The 14,980-nt window shown below is 49.4% G+C and overlaps 1 protein-coding gene across 1 annotated transcript in view; it reads left to right on the forward strand.

The window, feature by feature from the left end:
* The first annotated feature begins 238 nt into the window (after nucleotides 1-238).
* mcoln1a (mucolipin TRP cation channel 1a) overlaps nucleotides 239-14,980 on the forward strand; it is a 64,634-nt gene continuing 49,892 nt past the window's right edge. The window contains exon 1 of the mRNA XM_070867078.1: nucleotides 239-411. Within this exon, the coding sequence (XP_070723179.1) occupies nucleotides 387-411 (25 nt within the window). The 5' untranslated portion in view covers nucleotides 239-386. The remainder of the gene's footprint in view (nucleotides 412-14,980) is intronic.

A 14,980-nucleotide genomic window follows, 5' to 3' on the forward strand; every position in this document is an offset into this window, starting at 1 on the left:
GGCGGGGAGCGGCTGGAGGCGGGGAGCGGCTGGAGGCGGGGCCTTGCTGTGATTGGCGGGGGCGGGGCCTGCCTGTGATTGGCGGAGAGCGGCTGGAGTCGGGGCCTAGCTGTGATTGGCGGGGAGCGGCGGAGGGCGCTGCCGGGCTGTGATTGGCGGGGAGCGGCGGAGGGCGGAGCCCGGCTGTGATTGGCGGGGATCGGCGGGGGCGGGGCCTGGTTATGATTGGCGGGGAGTGGCGAGGCCGGGCTGTAATTGGCGGGGCCGGTCACGGTCACGGGACGATGGCGCCGCGCGGGGTCTCGGGGCCGGCCGACGAGCCGCGGCTGTGGAGCCGGCAGGGAGCGTGAGGAGAGGCCGGGCCCGGAGCTCCCGCCCGCCGCACCATGGCGGCAAACTGCGGCCACTCAGGTAGGGTCGGCCCGGGGAGGTGGGGGTAGCGTGAGATGCTGGGGTCACTGCGGGGTGGTGGGGTCACTGGGGGTGGCAGCGCGAGGTGGTGGGGTCAAGGGGCAGTGTGGGGTCACTGGGCGGGCAGCGTGGGGTGCTGGGGGAGCGGTGTGGGGTCTCTGGGGGAGCGGTGTGGGGTACTGGGGTCTCTGGGGGAGCGGTGTGGGGTACTGGGGTCACTGGGGGAGCGGTGTGGGGTCTCTGGGGGAGCGGTGTGGGGTACTGGGGTCTCTGGGGGAGCGGTGTGGGGTACTGGGGTCACTAGGGGAGCGGTGTGGGGTCTCTGGGGGAGCGGTGTGGGGTACTGGGGTCACTGGGGGAGCGGTGTGGGGTACTGGGGTCACTGGGGGAGCGGTGTGGGGTACTGGGGTCACTGGGGGAGCGGTGTGGGGTACTGGGGTCACTGGGGGAGCGGTGTGGGGTACTGGGGTAACGGGGGGGGGGATCAGTGTGGGAAGTGGGATCATGGGGGGCAGTGCGGAGTCACTGGGGTGGGTGGGGGAAGGAGTGCGGGGTCCTGGGTCCTGGGGTGACTGGTGTAGGGTCATGGGGGCCGGCCTGGGGAGTGGGGTCGCAGGGGGGGGGCAATGCTGGGTCTTGAGGTCACAGGATGGGTGGGTGGGGAATTCGTGGTCATGAGGTCATTGGGAGGGGCGTGTAGGGTCACTGGGGTCTGTGGGGTGGGTGGGCCCTGTGTTGGTCAGGTTGATGTGTCGTGTGAAGAGATGATAATTCTCGAATGGCTGTCACAGGGTACATAATACCTGTGTCACCTGTTAGATTGTGTAAATGTTGTGAGAGTGGTGTCTTTGTTCATTGCATGTTGTCGTGTTCTTTTATTACATTCCTGTTGTTCCAGATCTGATGTGCTCTGTTTAGCTGTTTCCTGGGTTTCGGAGGTCACTTCCCTGCCCCCTCTCCACACTCTCACATTCAGTTGGTTAGTTTCCGAGCTCCATTGGAAGCAGATCATCTCTAGGGCCTCGGCTAAGAATTGGGATTTTTGAGTGACGAGATGGGTGAAATCTTGTCAAAGTGTCCTCTTCCCTATGTGTATGTGTGGTGGGAGGTTGTGTACTGTATTTGGTACTTGGAGGTTTTGACTTCCTGTTTGAAGGGGATGTTTGAGTGGGTTGGATAGCCTGGGTTGGTAGAGGCCAGGGTCTTGCATATGAGAAATGGCTCTTTGGCCTCCTCGTGCCCCTACAAGAAGCTTTCAGCCCTTTGAACCTGTTCTGTCAGTCTATTCGATCATGGCTCATCTGTACCTCAACTCTTTCGCTCCATATCCTTTAATGCCCTTGCGCAACAAAAATCTATCATAACTTGGGGAACAAATACAATATTGAGCTGTGCAACAACAATGTGCCTTTTAATGTCATAAAAAAACCCCAAGGTGCTTCAAGGAGCCTTGCCAAAACACCTAGCCAAAGAAGGAGATATTAGGACAGGTGACCAAAAGCTTTGACAAAATGGTAGGTTTTAAAATGAAAGACTTGCATTCATATAGCACCTTTCACGACCACCGGACGTCTCAAAGCGCTTTACAGCCAATGAAGTACTTTTTAAGTGTAGTCCCTGTTGTAATGTGGAAAACGCAGCAGCCAATTTATGCACAGCAAGCTCCCACACACAGCAATGTGATAATGACCAGATAATCTGTTTATGTTGAGTGAGGGTCAAATATTGGCCAGGCGGTGATAACTCCCCTGCTCCTCTTCGAAATAGTGCCACGGGATCTTTTACGTTCACCTGAGAGGGCAGTCGGGGCCCTCAGTTTAACGTCTCATCCAAAAGTCGGCACCTCCGACAGTGCGGCACTCCCTCAGCACTGCACTGGGGAGCGTCAGCCTAGATTTTGTGTTCAAGTCCCTTCCTGGAGTGGAACCTGAACCAACAACCTTTTGACTCAGAGGCGAGTGTGTTACCCACTGAGCACTGGAGCTTCTTAAAGGAGGAGAGAGAGAGAGGGGCTTGGGGCCTGGGGATTAGCGGGGAGGGAGCAGGGAAGTCACTGTAATTGGATAGAAGGCTTCTGAAGGGGGAAGGAAGAGGCCCAGGTTCCAGTTCGTTGTGTATGTGGACACTGGGTGAGGAAGCTGCTGCTGTTTGTGGAATTGTACCCCAGAATGAGTCATCACTTTTTAAAGAAAGGCAAGAGCCAAAACAAAGCAAGTGGCTTTGGACATGACCTGGTGCGTGTGATCGAGGTTTAGGAGAATCTGCAGCCGACACACTGGTTGCTGCACTAGCTTCCTGTTGTGAAATCGGTGTTTGTGTCATTTCTCAGCGTACAAACAATACCAGACAGGGAAAGGTCCACTGGTCCATTCAGATTATCCCACGCAACTGCATCGGAACACAGATACTCCCCACCCCATCCGAAACCATTGACCTCCTGGGAGAGGGGGAAAACTGGATAAAAACCCCAAGCCAATTTTGGGGGGAGGGGAGAATTCTATAAAATTCCTCTCCAATCCCCTTAGGCGATCGAAACTAGTCCTGCTGCTGTCCATATGTAGTCTAAGCATTGGGTCATTTTTTGGCTCCTGAGATCACAGCACGTGTGGGGGACCCCCCCCGATCTTCAAACTACCAGTGCTCCAGTTATTTTATCCCCTCTCGGCCTGACGACACACAAGGCAGCCCAGGGCTTCCACATCCAGCAGCTCGGCCCTCTGGGTCATTCCCATAACAGAAACCCCTTTTCCCACTCCAGGAACTTGAGCACAAAATCCAGGCTGACGCCTACAGTGCTGAGGGAGTGCTGCACTATCGGAGGTGCCGTCTTTCGTCTGCTCTCTCGGGCGGAAGTAAAAGATCTCTCAGCACTATTTTGAAGAGCAGGGGCGTTCTCCCCAATGTCCTGGTCAATATTTATCCCTCGATCAACATCAATTTAAAAACCAAACGGGTTATCTGGTCATTATCACGTTGCTGTTTGTGGGAGCTTGCTGTGCGCAGTTTGGCCGCCGCGTTACAACAGTGACTACACCCCAGAAGGCCGTGAAATGCTTTTGGATGTCCTGCGATTGTGGAAGGTGCTATATAAATGCAAGTCTTTTATGTGGCTGGGCCATTGGGCTAACCCATTACTCCCATCAGGTGGGTGAGGGTTGGTTGGGAGGGGAGGGCGGGGGGTGGGAAATCTCCAATCCGTTCCCATCAGCAATGAGTATCCTGCTGGATGCCGACCTGGTATTCCGAGCCCTGAGCCCTGATCTCCTGCAAGTTATTTTCTGGGGGCGATTAATTAACCTCTGTTCCAATGTCTGTTTCTTGGTGGTTACTTATTAAGCTTTGCTGCTTCTCAGACTGCCCTCTGCCCTGCTTATCACCCGCCCACCTCAACGCTGAGCTCACCTTTCAGGCAGTGAGTTCCAGACTCCCACTACCCTTTGGAAGAAAAAAGTTCCCCCTCAAATCTCCTCTAATCCTCCGCCCAATTACTCTAAATCTATGTCCCCTGGTTGTTGAGCCCTGTTTCTGTGCTGTACACTGGCTGTAACGATGGAGCTATGGAAAATAAACCAAGCCTGTGTACAGTATTGGTCTCCGTATTGGAGGCTGTTCAGAGAAGGTTCACAAGGTTGATTCTGGAGATGAGGGGGTTGACTTATGAGGAAAGGTTGAGTAGGTTGGGCCTCTACTCATTGGAGTTCAGAAGAATGAGAGGTCATCTTATCGAAACGTATAAGATAATGCGGGGGCTCGGCAAGGTGGATGCAGAGAGGTTATTTCCACTCATGGGGAAACTAAAACTAGAGGACATAGTCTTAGAATAAGGGGCCACCCATTTAAAACTGAGATGAGGAGGAATTTCTTCTCTCTGAGGGTTGTAAATCTGTGGAATTCTCTGCCCCAGAGAGCTGTGGAGGCTGTGTCATTGAATAAATTTAAGGCGGATATAGACAGATTTTTGAGCGATAAGGAAATAAAGGGTTATGGGGAGCGGGCGGGGAAGTGGAGCTGAGTCCCTGATCAGATCAGCCATGGTCTTATTAAATGACGGAGCAGGCTCGAGGGGTCAAATGACCGACGACTCTTATTTCTTATGTTCTTATAAATAAAATCCCCCCTTCCCCGGCTAGCCCAGGGCACTGAGACCGATTGTACTGTTGTCCTGGTGACGATCCGCTGACTCGGCACAGATTGGCCCTGGAAGCTGGCACCTCACTGGCCTGTTTGGCGCCAAGCCTCACCGAGCAGGTCAATTCCAACCGGATCGGGGCTCCTTTCCCATTCACTCTCCGGCCCTGAACTGAAGCAGATGTAATTCCGCAATGCGACTGGCTGGTGAGAGGGAGGCACAGGAGGTCCCCGCGGGTGGGGCCTGAGATCAGGTGACGGGGGCCCACCCCACGGGAGAGATTAAGTTGCCTGGGTGACCCGGCTAAGCCGGTACGAAGCTCTCTGTTAATCCTCCGAGGCCAAGTCTGATGGGTTTATTTCCTCCGCTGTCTGACTCCGGCCTTGTTTCCAACATTGCATGAGTGGGCGGTTCAAGTGTGTGCTCGGGACAGCCTGCCGAGTGCTGCACTGGATAATGTAGCACAGGGGGAGGCCTTTCGGCCCATCATGCAAAGGTATATACATAGGCTGTGTGAGTGGGCAAAAATTTGGGAGGGAAAATAAAAAAGCAAATTATTATTTAAATGGAGAGAGTCTACAGAATGCTGCAGTATAGAGGGATCTGTACATGAAACACAAAGTGAGTATGAGGGTACAGCAAGCTATCAGGAAGGCAAATGGAATGTTGGCCTTTATTGCAAGTGGGATGGAGTATAAAAGTAGGGAAGTCCTACAACTGTACAGGGTATTGGTGAGGCCACACCTGGAGTACTGCGTGCAGTTTTGGTCTCCTTATTTAAGGAGGGTTATACTTGCATTGAAGGCAGTTCAGGGAAGGTTCACGAGGTTGATTCCTGAGATGAAGGGGTTGTCTTATGAAGAAAGGTTGGGCCTATACTCATTGGTGTTTAGAAGAATGAGAGGTGATCTTATTGAAACGTATAAGATAATGAGGGAGCTCGACAGGGTAGACGCAGTGAGGATGTTTCCCCTCGTGGGGGAATCTAGAACTAGGGGGCATAGTCTCAGAATAAGGGTTTGTCCATTTAGAACGGAGATGAGGAGGAATTTATTCTGAGGGTTGTAAATCTGTGGAATTCTCTGCACCAGAGAGCTGTGGAGGCTGGGTCATTGAATATATTTAAAGTGGGCATACAGTGTTTTAAACGATAAGGGAATGAAGGGTTATGGGGAGCGGGCAGGGAAGTGGAGCTGAGGCCAAGATCAGATCAGCCATGATCTTATTAAATGGCGGAGTAGGCTCGAGAGATCAAATGGCCGACTCCTGCTCCTATTATGTTCTTATGTGCTTGTCAACCCTCTGAAAGACCCATTTTCTTACAATTAAAAAAAAATATATATTTAATTTTCACATGATTGTTCCTTTGGTTATGAGCTTAAATTTATGCCCATTAGTCCTCATTGATCAGTGGAAGTTGTTCCCCCCCCCCCGATTTTGCTTTATCAAAACCTCTCGCAATGGCTCCTGTTTACACAGAACCTTTCATTCCCAAAAGGTCCCACAGAGCTTCACAGGTTGGGATAGGAGTGGAGTTGGAGGGAAGTTCGGGGGAGGAGGCGGAAGGCAGAGCTAACAAGGCCTTGGACAGACAGACAGAGAGATGAGAGAGAACTTGGTTATATGGTGCCTTTTTAATACCCCTGGGACGTCCCAAAGTGCTTTGCATCCAATACATTACATTAAGTGCAGTCATTCTTACATGGGCAAACACAATAGCCAATTTACACACAGCAAGGTCGCACTCACAGCGATGAGATTTATCACCAGATAATCAGTTTTAGTGATGGCTCAGTTAAAAATGTTGGCTAGAGAGAACTTGCTCCTCCCCTTCAAACAGCATCTGGGATCTTGTCCACCTGAACAGGTAGTTGATTGATGACTGTGGCACTCCCTCAGCACTGCCCCTCCGGCGATGGGGCGCTCCCTCGGCCCTGCCCCTCCGTCAGTGCGGCGCTCCCTCGGCCCTGCCCCTCCGGTGTTGCATTGGAGTGTCAGCCGAGATTTATATGCTCAAGTCTCTAGACTTGAACGCATAACATTCTGTTGCAGTGAGAATAATATTGAATCATTCATTGTAGTTGGGGCAGTCGAATGGATAGAGCTGCTTTAACGTGGAAGAAACACTGCTTTATGACTCGGAGATTTTATTCCCAGCCCCTTTTCATGCCAGCTTCTTTTCAAAGTGACTGTTGTTTGTGAACTAGTCGAGCTACAGAGTGTCGACAGGATATCGGACCGCAGCTGAGCCTCACAGCGGAGCTCCGATCCTGACCTCACTCCCTGTCCACACCTGCTCATGTTTGGTGCGGTCAGTGGACAAGAGACCCTGGCATCTTGCTGTGCACAAAGTACCTTTTGCATTTGCTGGTGTAGCACAAATTGATTGCATGTGACCGGCGTGTGAATAGAGGTTCTTCAATCTGCGGTCAGGGAGGGGAAGTGGTTTACAGAGCCTGCAATCGGCCGTCTGAGGAAAAGAGTGTTCGAAGACCAGGCCCTCAAATCTGCCACCAAGCTCTTAGTCTACAGGACTGTAGTAATACCCGTCCTCCTGTATGGCTCAGAGACCTGGACCCTGTACAGTAGACACCTCAAGTCGCTGGAGAAATACCACCAGCGATGTCTCCGCAAGATCCTGCCCGGGTGTTGGTTTATGTGTGGATTTGATCCTGAATTGTGTTTCCGTGTCTCTAAACACACCGGTAGCCCTAGTGATTCCGTGTCTCTAAACACACTGATGTGTTGCTTTATACAAATCAAGTTTTCTGTGGCTGTAAATGGGAATGAGGAGAGTGCGAGGTGGGGGAAGGTTGGGTATCTGGGAGGGGCAGTGGACCTGTGTCTGTGTGCATAGCTCTACAATCTCTTGCTCCTTATCCTGAAGTGGAAACAGTTGACCTGTTGGAAGTGCCGTGTCTGTGTTTCTGGCTCCGTCACTTTGTGCCAGTGATGTGTGTCAAACAGCAGTGAGTGGAATGACTGGTTAATCTGCATTTTTGGTGGTGGTTGTTGGCAAAGAGGTTGTTGGTCAGGGTACCGGGGAAAGTCCCTGCTTCCTGTCAAGTGGAGACACTCGACCTTTATCTCTTCACCTGAACGGGCTGGAGGAAGCTTGGCTTCACGTTCCACGTTAGGTGTGGTTAGTGACACACGAAATCCATTCAACCCCTCCTGGCGTAACACGACTCACGACCCAAAGAGGTTGGGGGAGTCTGGAAACGGTTTGCTCGGAGCTTGAGGGAGAGACTGATGTGCCAGTGTCTGGGCTCAGGGCTTAGGGTCCTGCTCGCTGACCTACATTGTCTCCCGGTTATGCAACGCCTCCATTTTAAAATTCTCATCCTTGTTTTTAAATTCCTCCACAGCCTCACCCCTCTATCTCTGTAACCTTCTCCAGCCCCACAACTCCCCTGAGATGTCTGCGCTCCTCCAATTCTGGCATCTCTGATTATAATCGCTCAACCATTGGTAGCTGTGCCATAAGTTGCTGAGGCCCCAAGCTCTGGAATTCCTTCCCTAAACCTCTCCGCCTCTTTACTCCTCTCCTTTAACCCGCTCCTTAAAATCAATCTTATCTGCTATAGTATCTCCTCGTGTGGCTTGGTGTTAAATGTTGTTAATGCTCCTGTGCAGCGCCTTGGGACGTTTTATTACATTGAATGCGGTGTATAAATACAGGTTATTGAATATAATTGTTCCTGTTACCAAGTATTGTCACATGCAACATCCTCACTAACAGTTGTATGATTAATTTTGCAATAGGGATGGAGTATAAAAGCAGGAAGTCTTGCTACAGCTATACAAGGTATTGGTGAGGCCACACTGTCGAAATCTTGACCTCCGAAAAGAATGACTCCGACACTTTCAGCTCCGGCAGAAGTTTCTTTAATTTACTTGCTAGCAAGGGGCAGGTTACACTCAGTCAATGGCTAAGTGAACACCTCTGCAATGGTACAGTTTCACAAGATATTTATACAGTTATGGCCTCTCCCAGTGTATTGGCTCTGTCTCGCAGTCAGTGAATACAGATAGTTAATTACTGCATCCTTGTCTTGACATGGTTTCCAGATATTTCCTTTTGTCAGGGTTATTAGTTGGCCAGCCGGCCATTACTCCATGAGAGTGTGGTAATGAGCTATTACCTGTTTTGCATTGTGTCAGGATTGTTCAGTTTCCTAGTCAGTTATCTGATTGCATCAAATGGATGAGGTCTCTACAAGAGATAATGGCTGGTGGTTTGAGTACTTCGAAAAGGGTGGTGTGGCATGGAACTTGTGTCGTATAGACAATAGGAGAGCACCATGGGGGGGTACTTGTCTCAGCATGACTTGGCCATCAGACAGCTAGGAGACATCAGCCATCTCAAACCAGGTTTAGCTGTTTATGCAAGCTGACTGTTTTTATGCAGAAAGTTCTGGAAGGACCAGGACTCCATTTTGTTATATATATATATATATATTGCAACGGGCATACAAATACCGTATGGTATCAGCTTAGATAAAAATACATTTCCACAACACCTGGAATACTGTGTGCAGTTTTGGTTTCCATATTTATGAAAGGATATACTTGCTTTGGAGGCAGTTCAGAGAAGGTTCACTCGGTTGATTTCGGGGATGAGGAGGTTGACTTATGAGGAAAGGTTGAGTAGGTTGGGCCTCTACTCATTGGAATTCAGAAGAATGGGAGGTGATCTTATCGAAATGTATATGATTATGAGGGGGCTTGAAAAGGTGGATGCAGAGACGATGTTCTACGGGAGACTAGAACTAGAGGGCATCTTAGAATAAGGGGCTACCCATTTAAAACTGAGATGACAAATTTCTTCGGAGGGTTGTAAATCTATGGAATTTTCTGCCTCAGGAAGCTGGGACATTGAATAAACTTAAGATGGAGATAGACAGCTTCTTAACTGATAAGGGAATAAGGAATTATGGGGAGCGGGCGGGGAAGTGGAGCTGAGTCCATGATCGGTTCAGCCATGATCGTATTAAATGGCGGAGCAGGTTCGAGGGGCAGCATGGCCTATTCCTGCTCCTATTTCTTATGTTAATTTTACATTCCAATAATATCTGATTAGATGTTAGGATCAGGTATACTGATCTTCATTTTAACCCTGTGCTCGTGCAGTGCCCAGATGTGAGTTAGACTGTGCGCACTATCTTTGTCATAGTGCAGTGCCCAGGTGTGTGTCAACCAATGTTCCTGCTAATGTTTTTTGGGAGCGAGGCAAATTGCATGATCGTGCGTGCACAGTTGATTCCCTGTAAAAGCCGGCGGGTGAGCTGACGGTGCAGGACCTCCCACCGCGAAGTGATCACACAGTTTAACGGGAGCATAGATACCAAACCCATCGGCTCATAAGTCATGAGACACATTCTTAATAAAAAATCATGCGAGTTGGTACGAAATCATGAGTTGCTACTTTTTCCAAACATTAACCAAGATAGATTGCCAGTTCGTTGACAAACCTCATTTGTTGCTTTATTTAATCTCCTAACCAGTCACAGCTTTTTGCACGCACTATATTTCTGCATCTGGAAATGCTTTATAAAAAATCCTTTTTTTAAAACTGTGCCTGTTATCACCACCTGGTACCCAGCACAACTAACAACTTGTATTTATATAGCGCCTTTAACCTAGTGAAACGTCCCAAGATGATAAGTCTAACACTGAGCCGCATAAGGAGAAATTAGTGCAGGTGACCAAAAGCTTGGTCAAAGAGGTAGGTTTTAAGGAGCGTCTTGAAGGAGGAGAGAGGCAGAGAGGTTTAGGGAGGGAGTTCCAGAGCTTGGGGCCCAGGCAACAGAAGGCACGGCCACCGATGGTTGAGCGATTATAATGGATGCTCAAGAGGGCAGAATTAGAGGAGCGCAGACATCTAGGGGGGGGGGGGGGGGGGGGGGGAGTGGGGTTGTGGGGCTGGAGGAGATTACAGAGTTGGGGAGGGGCGAGGCCATAGAGGGATTTGTAAACAAGGATGAGAATTTTGAAATCGAGGCGTTGCTTAACCGGGAGCCAATGTAGGTCAGCGAGCACAGGGGTGATGGGGTGAGCGGGACTTGGTGCGAATTAGGACACGGGCACGAGTTTTATATCACCTCTAGTTTAAGTAGGGTAGAATGTGGGAGGCCAGCTAGACATGCATAGGAACAGTCAAGTCCAGAGGTAACAAAGGCATGGATGAGGGTTTCAGCAGGGGATGAGCTGAGGCAAAGGCGGAGACAGGCGATATTAGGGAGGTGGGAATAGGCGGTCTTAGTGGTCGAAAGCTCATTTCAGGGTCAAATATGACACCAAGGTTGCGAACAGTCTGGTTCAGCCTCAGACAGAAGTTGGGGAGAGGGATGGAGTCAGTGGCTAGGGAACAGTTTGTGGCGGGGACCGAAAACAATGGCTTCGGTCTTCGCAATATTCAGTATTTTAAATGGAAAAACTGCGTATGCGCTGAATTTTGAATGGGCCACGTTCCCAACAAATACTGGAGGGAACACTGATGGAGACTATTTGCTCCATTGTGCCATATTGTGCTCACCTTTCCACTGGAGCTACAACTTCCCTGCTCTTCTTCGAAATAGTGCCATGGGACCTTTAGCGCCCACCTGAGAGAGCAGACGGGACCTCGGTTTAACGTCTCACCCAAAAGACTGGGAGTGTCGGCCTAGATTTTTTTTGTGCTCAAGTTCCTGGAGTGGAACTTGAACCCGCAACCTTCTGCCTCCGGAGCGAGGGTGGGGTACCCACTGAGCCACGGCTGACTGAGTCTAGACTGACTGGGAGGGTGAGATGTCAAACTGAGAGCCCGCCTGACCATTCATGTGGATGTCAAAAATTGGTAGCTCAGGCGAGTTCTCCTGGTCAACGCCCATCGCTCATCCAAACATTGCTTATTTATGTCCCTGCTGTTTGTGGGAGCTTGCTGTACACAAATTGGTTGCTGCATTTTCTACATTACAACAGTGACAACACTTCAAAAGTACTTCATTGGCTGTGAAGCATTTTGGGACATCCTGAGGACAAGAAAGGCGCCATACAAATGTTTATTTTTTGCTATTTGTGTGCAAGTTGGCTGCCACATTTACCAGCATATTTGCTCAGTGTCTGTGAAGCATTTGGCTACATAAACACGTGGCCTTTTGTACCCACAGGAGTTTGTCATCTTCCAATCAGTTCTGGGATTCCCCCGCCTCCCTTCTCTCCGGATGGTGCTAACTCTTTCTGGGGTGCAAAAGAGTGACCGTTTCCTGGTACTTCGCAAAAGTACCTATTCGTGTGTGTACCTATACGTAACCCTGCCCGTCTCTGCCCCCTGCCTCAGCCCTCATCCATGCCTTTGTTACCTCGAGACTTGACTATTCCAACGCACTCCTGGCTGGCCACCCAAATTCTACACTATGTAAACTAGAGGTGATCCAAAACTCGGCTGCCCCGTGTCCTAACTGGCCCATTCACCCACTCACCCCTGTGCTTGCTGACCTACATTGGTTACCTACATTAAGCAACGCCTCGATCTCAAAATTCTCATCCTTGTTTAGAAATCCCTCTATGGCTTCCCCCCCCCTCCCTATCTCTGTAATCTCCTCCAGCCCCACAACCTTCTTCCCCCCCCCCCCCCCCCCCCCCAGGACATGTCTACATTCCTCTAATTCTGCCCTCCTGAGCATCCCTGATTATAATCGCTCAACCACCGGTGACCGTGCCTTCAGTTGCCTGGGTCCCAAGCTCTGGACCTCCCTGTATAACCTCTCCGCCTCTCTACTTCTCTTTCTTCCTTTAAGACGCTCCTTAAAACCTACCAATTGAACAAATAACCTTCCGGAAATACTAGGGGTTCGAAGGTCTAGCGAAAAGGAGGAACTGAAGGAAATCCTTATTAGTCAGGAAATGGTGTTGGGGAAATTGATGGGATTGAAGGCCGATAAATCCCCAGTGCCTGATAGGCTCCATCCCAGATTAATTAAGGAAGTGGCCCTAGAAATAGCGGATACATTGGTGATCATTTTCCAACATTCCAATGACTCTGGATCAGTTCCTATGGACTGGAGGGTTGCTAATGTAACACCACTTTTTAGAAAAGGAGGGAGAGAGAAAACGGAATTATGGACCGATTAGCCTGACATCGATGGTGGGAAAATGTTGGAATCAGTTATTAAAGATGAAATAGCAGTGCATTTGCAAATCAGTGACAGGATCGGTCCAAATCAGCATAGATTTATGAAAGGGAAATCATGCTTGGCAAATCTCCTAAAATTTTTTGAGGATGTAACTAGTAGAGTGGACAAGGGAGAACCAGTGGATGTGGTGTATTTGGACTTTCAAAAGACTTTTGACAAGGTGCCACACAAGAGATTGGTGTGCAAAATTAAAGCACATGGTATTGGGGGTAATGTACTGACTTGGATAGAGAACTGGTTGGCAGATAGGAAGCAGAGAGTCGGAATAAATGGGTCCTTTTCAGAATGGCAGGTAGTGACTAGTGGGGTGCCGCAGGTTTCAGTGCTGGGACCCCAGCTATTTACAATATACATCAATGATTTAGATGAAGGAATTGAATGTAATATATCCAAGTTTGCAGATGGCACTAAGCTGGGTGGTGGTGTGAGCTGTGAGGAGGATGCTAAGAGGCTGTAGGGTGATTTGGACAGGTTAGGTGAGTGGGCAAATGCATGGCAGATGCAGTATAATGTGGATAAATGTGAGGTTATCCACTTTGGTGGCAAAAACAGGAAGACAATATTATCTGAATGGTGACAGATTAGGAAAAGGGGGGAGGTGTAACGAGATTTGGGTGTCATGGTACATCAGTCATTGAAGTTTGTCATGCAGGTACAGCCGGTGGTAAAGAAGACAAATGGCATGTTGGCCTTCATAGAAACATAGAAAATAGGTGCAGCCCTTCTAGCCTGCACCGCCATTCAATGAGTTCATGGCTGAACATGAAACTTCAGTACCCCCTTCCTGCTTTTACGCCATACCCCTTGATCCCCCGAGTAGTAAGGACTTCATCTAACTCCCTTTTGAATATATTTAGTGAATTGGCCTCAACTACTTTCTGTGGTAGAGAATTCCACAGGTTCACCACTCTCTGGGTGAAGAAGTTTCTCCTTATCTCGGTCCTAAATGGCTTACCACTTATCCTTAGACTGTGACCCTTGGTTCTGGACTTCCCCAACATTGGGAACATTCTTCCTGCATCCAACCTGTCCAAACCCGTCAGAATTTTAAACGTTTCTATGAGGTCCCCTCTCACTCTTCTGAACTCCAGTGAATACAAGCCCAGTTGATCCAGTCTTTCTTGATAGGTCAGTCCCGCCATCCCGGGAATCAGTCTGGTGAACCTTCGCTGCACTCCCTCAATAGCAAGAATGTCCTTCCTCAGGTTAGGAGACCAAAACTGTACACAATACTTCAGGTGTGGCCTCACCAATGCCCTGTACAACTGTAGCAACACCCCCCTGCCTCTGTACTCAAATCCCCTTGCTATGAAGGCCAACATGCCATTTGCTTTCTTAACCGCCTGCTGCACCTGCATGCCAACCTTCAATGACTGATGTACCATGACACCCAGGTCTCTTTGCACCTCCCCTTTTCCTAATCTGTCACCATTCAGATAATAGTCTGTCTCTCTGTTTTTACCACCAAAGTGGATAACCTCACATTTATCCACATTATACTTCATCTGCCACGCATTTGCCCACTCACCTAACCTATCCAAGTCACTCTGCAGCCTCATAGCATCCTCCTCGCAGCTCACACTGCCACCCAACTTAGTGTCATCCGCAAATTTGGAGATACTACATTTAATCCCCTCGTCTAAATCATTAATGTACAATGTAAACAGCTGGGGCCCCAGCACAGAACCCTGCGGTACCCCACTAGTCACTGCCTGCCATTCCGAAAAGTACCCATTTACTCCTACTCTTTGCTTCCTGTCTGACAACCAGTTCTCAATCCACGTCAGCACACTACCCCCAATCCCATGTGCTTTAACTTTGCACATTAATCTGTGTGGGACCTTGTCGAAAGCCTTCTGAAAGTCCAAATATACCACATCAACTGGTACTCCTTTGTCCACTTTATTGGAAACATCCTCACAAAATTCCAGAAGATTTGTCAAGCATGATCTCCCTTTCACAAATCCATGCTGACTTGGACCTATCATGTCACCATTTTCCAAATGCGCTGCTATGACATCCTTAATAATTGATTCCATCATTTTACCCACTACTGAGGTCAGGCTGACCGGTCTATAATTCCCTGCTTTCTCTCTCCCTCCTTTTTTTAAAAAGTGGGGTTACATTGGCTACCCTCCACTCGATAGGAACTGATCCAGAGTCAATGGAATGTTGGAAAATGACTGTCAATGCATCCGCTATTTCCAAGGCCACCTCCTTAAGTACTCTGGGATGCAGTCCATCAGGCCCTGGGGATTTATCG

The sequence above is a fragment of the Pristiophorus japonicus genome, chromosome 24 (genome assembly GCF_044704955.1).
Source record: "Pristiophorus japonicus isolate sPriJap1 chromosome 24, sPriJap1.hap1, whole genome shotgun sequence".
Classification (NCBI taxonomy): domain Eukaryota; kingdom Metazoa; phylum Chordata; class Chondrichthyes; family Pristiophoridae; genus Pristiophorus; species Pristiophorus japonicus.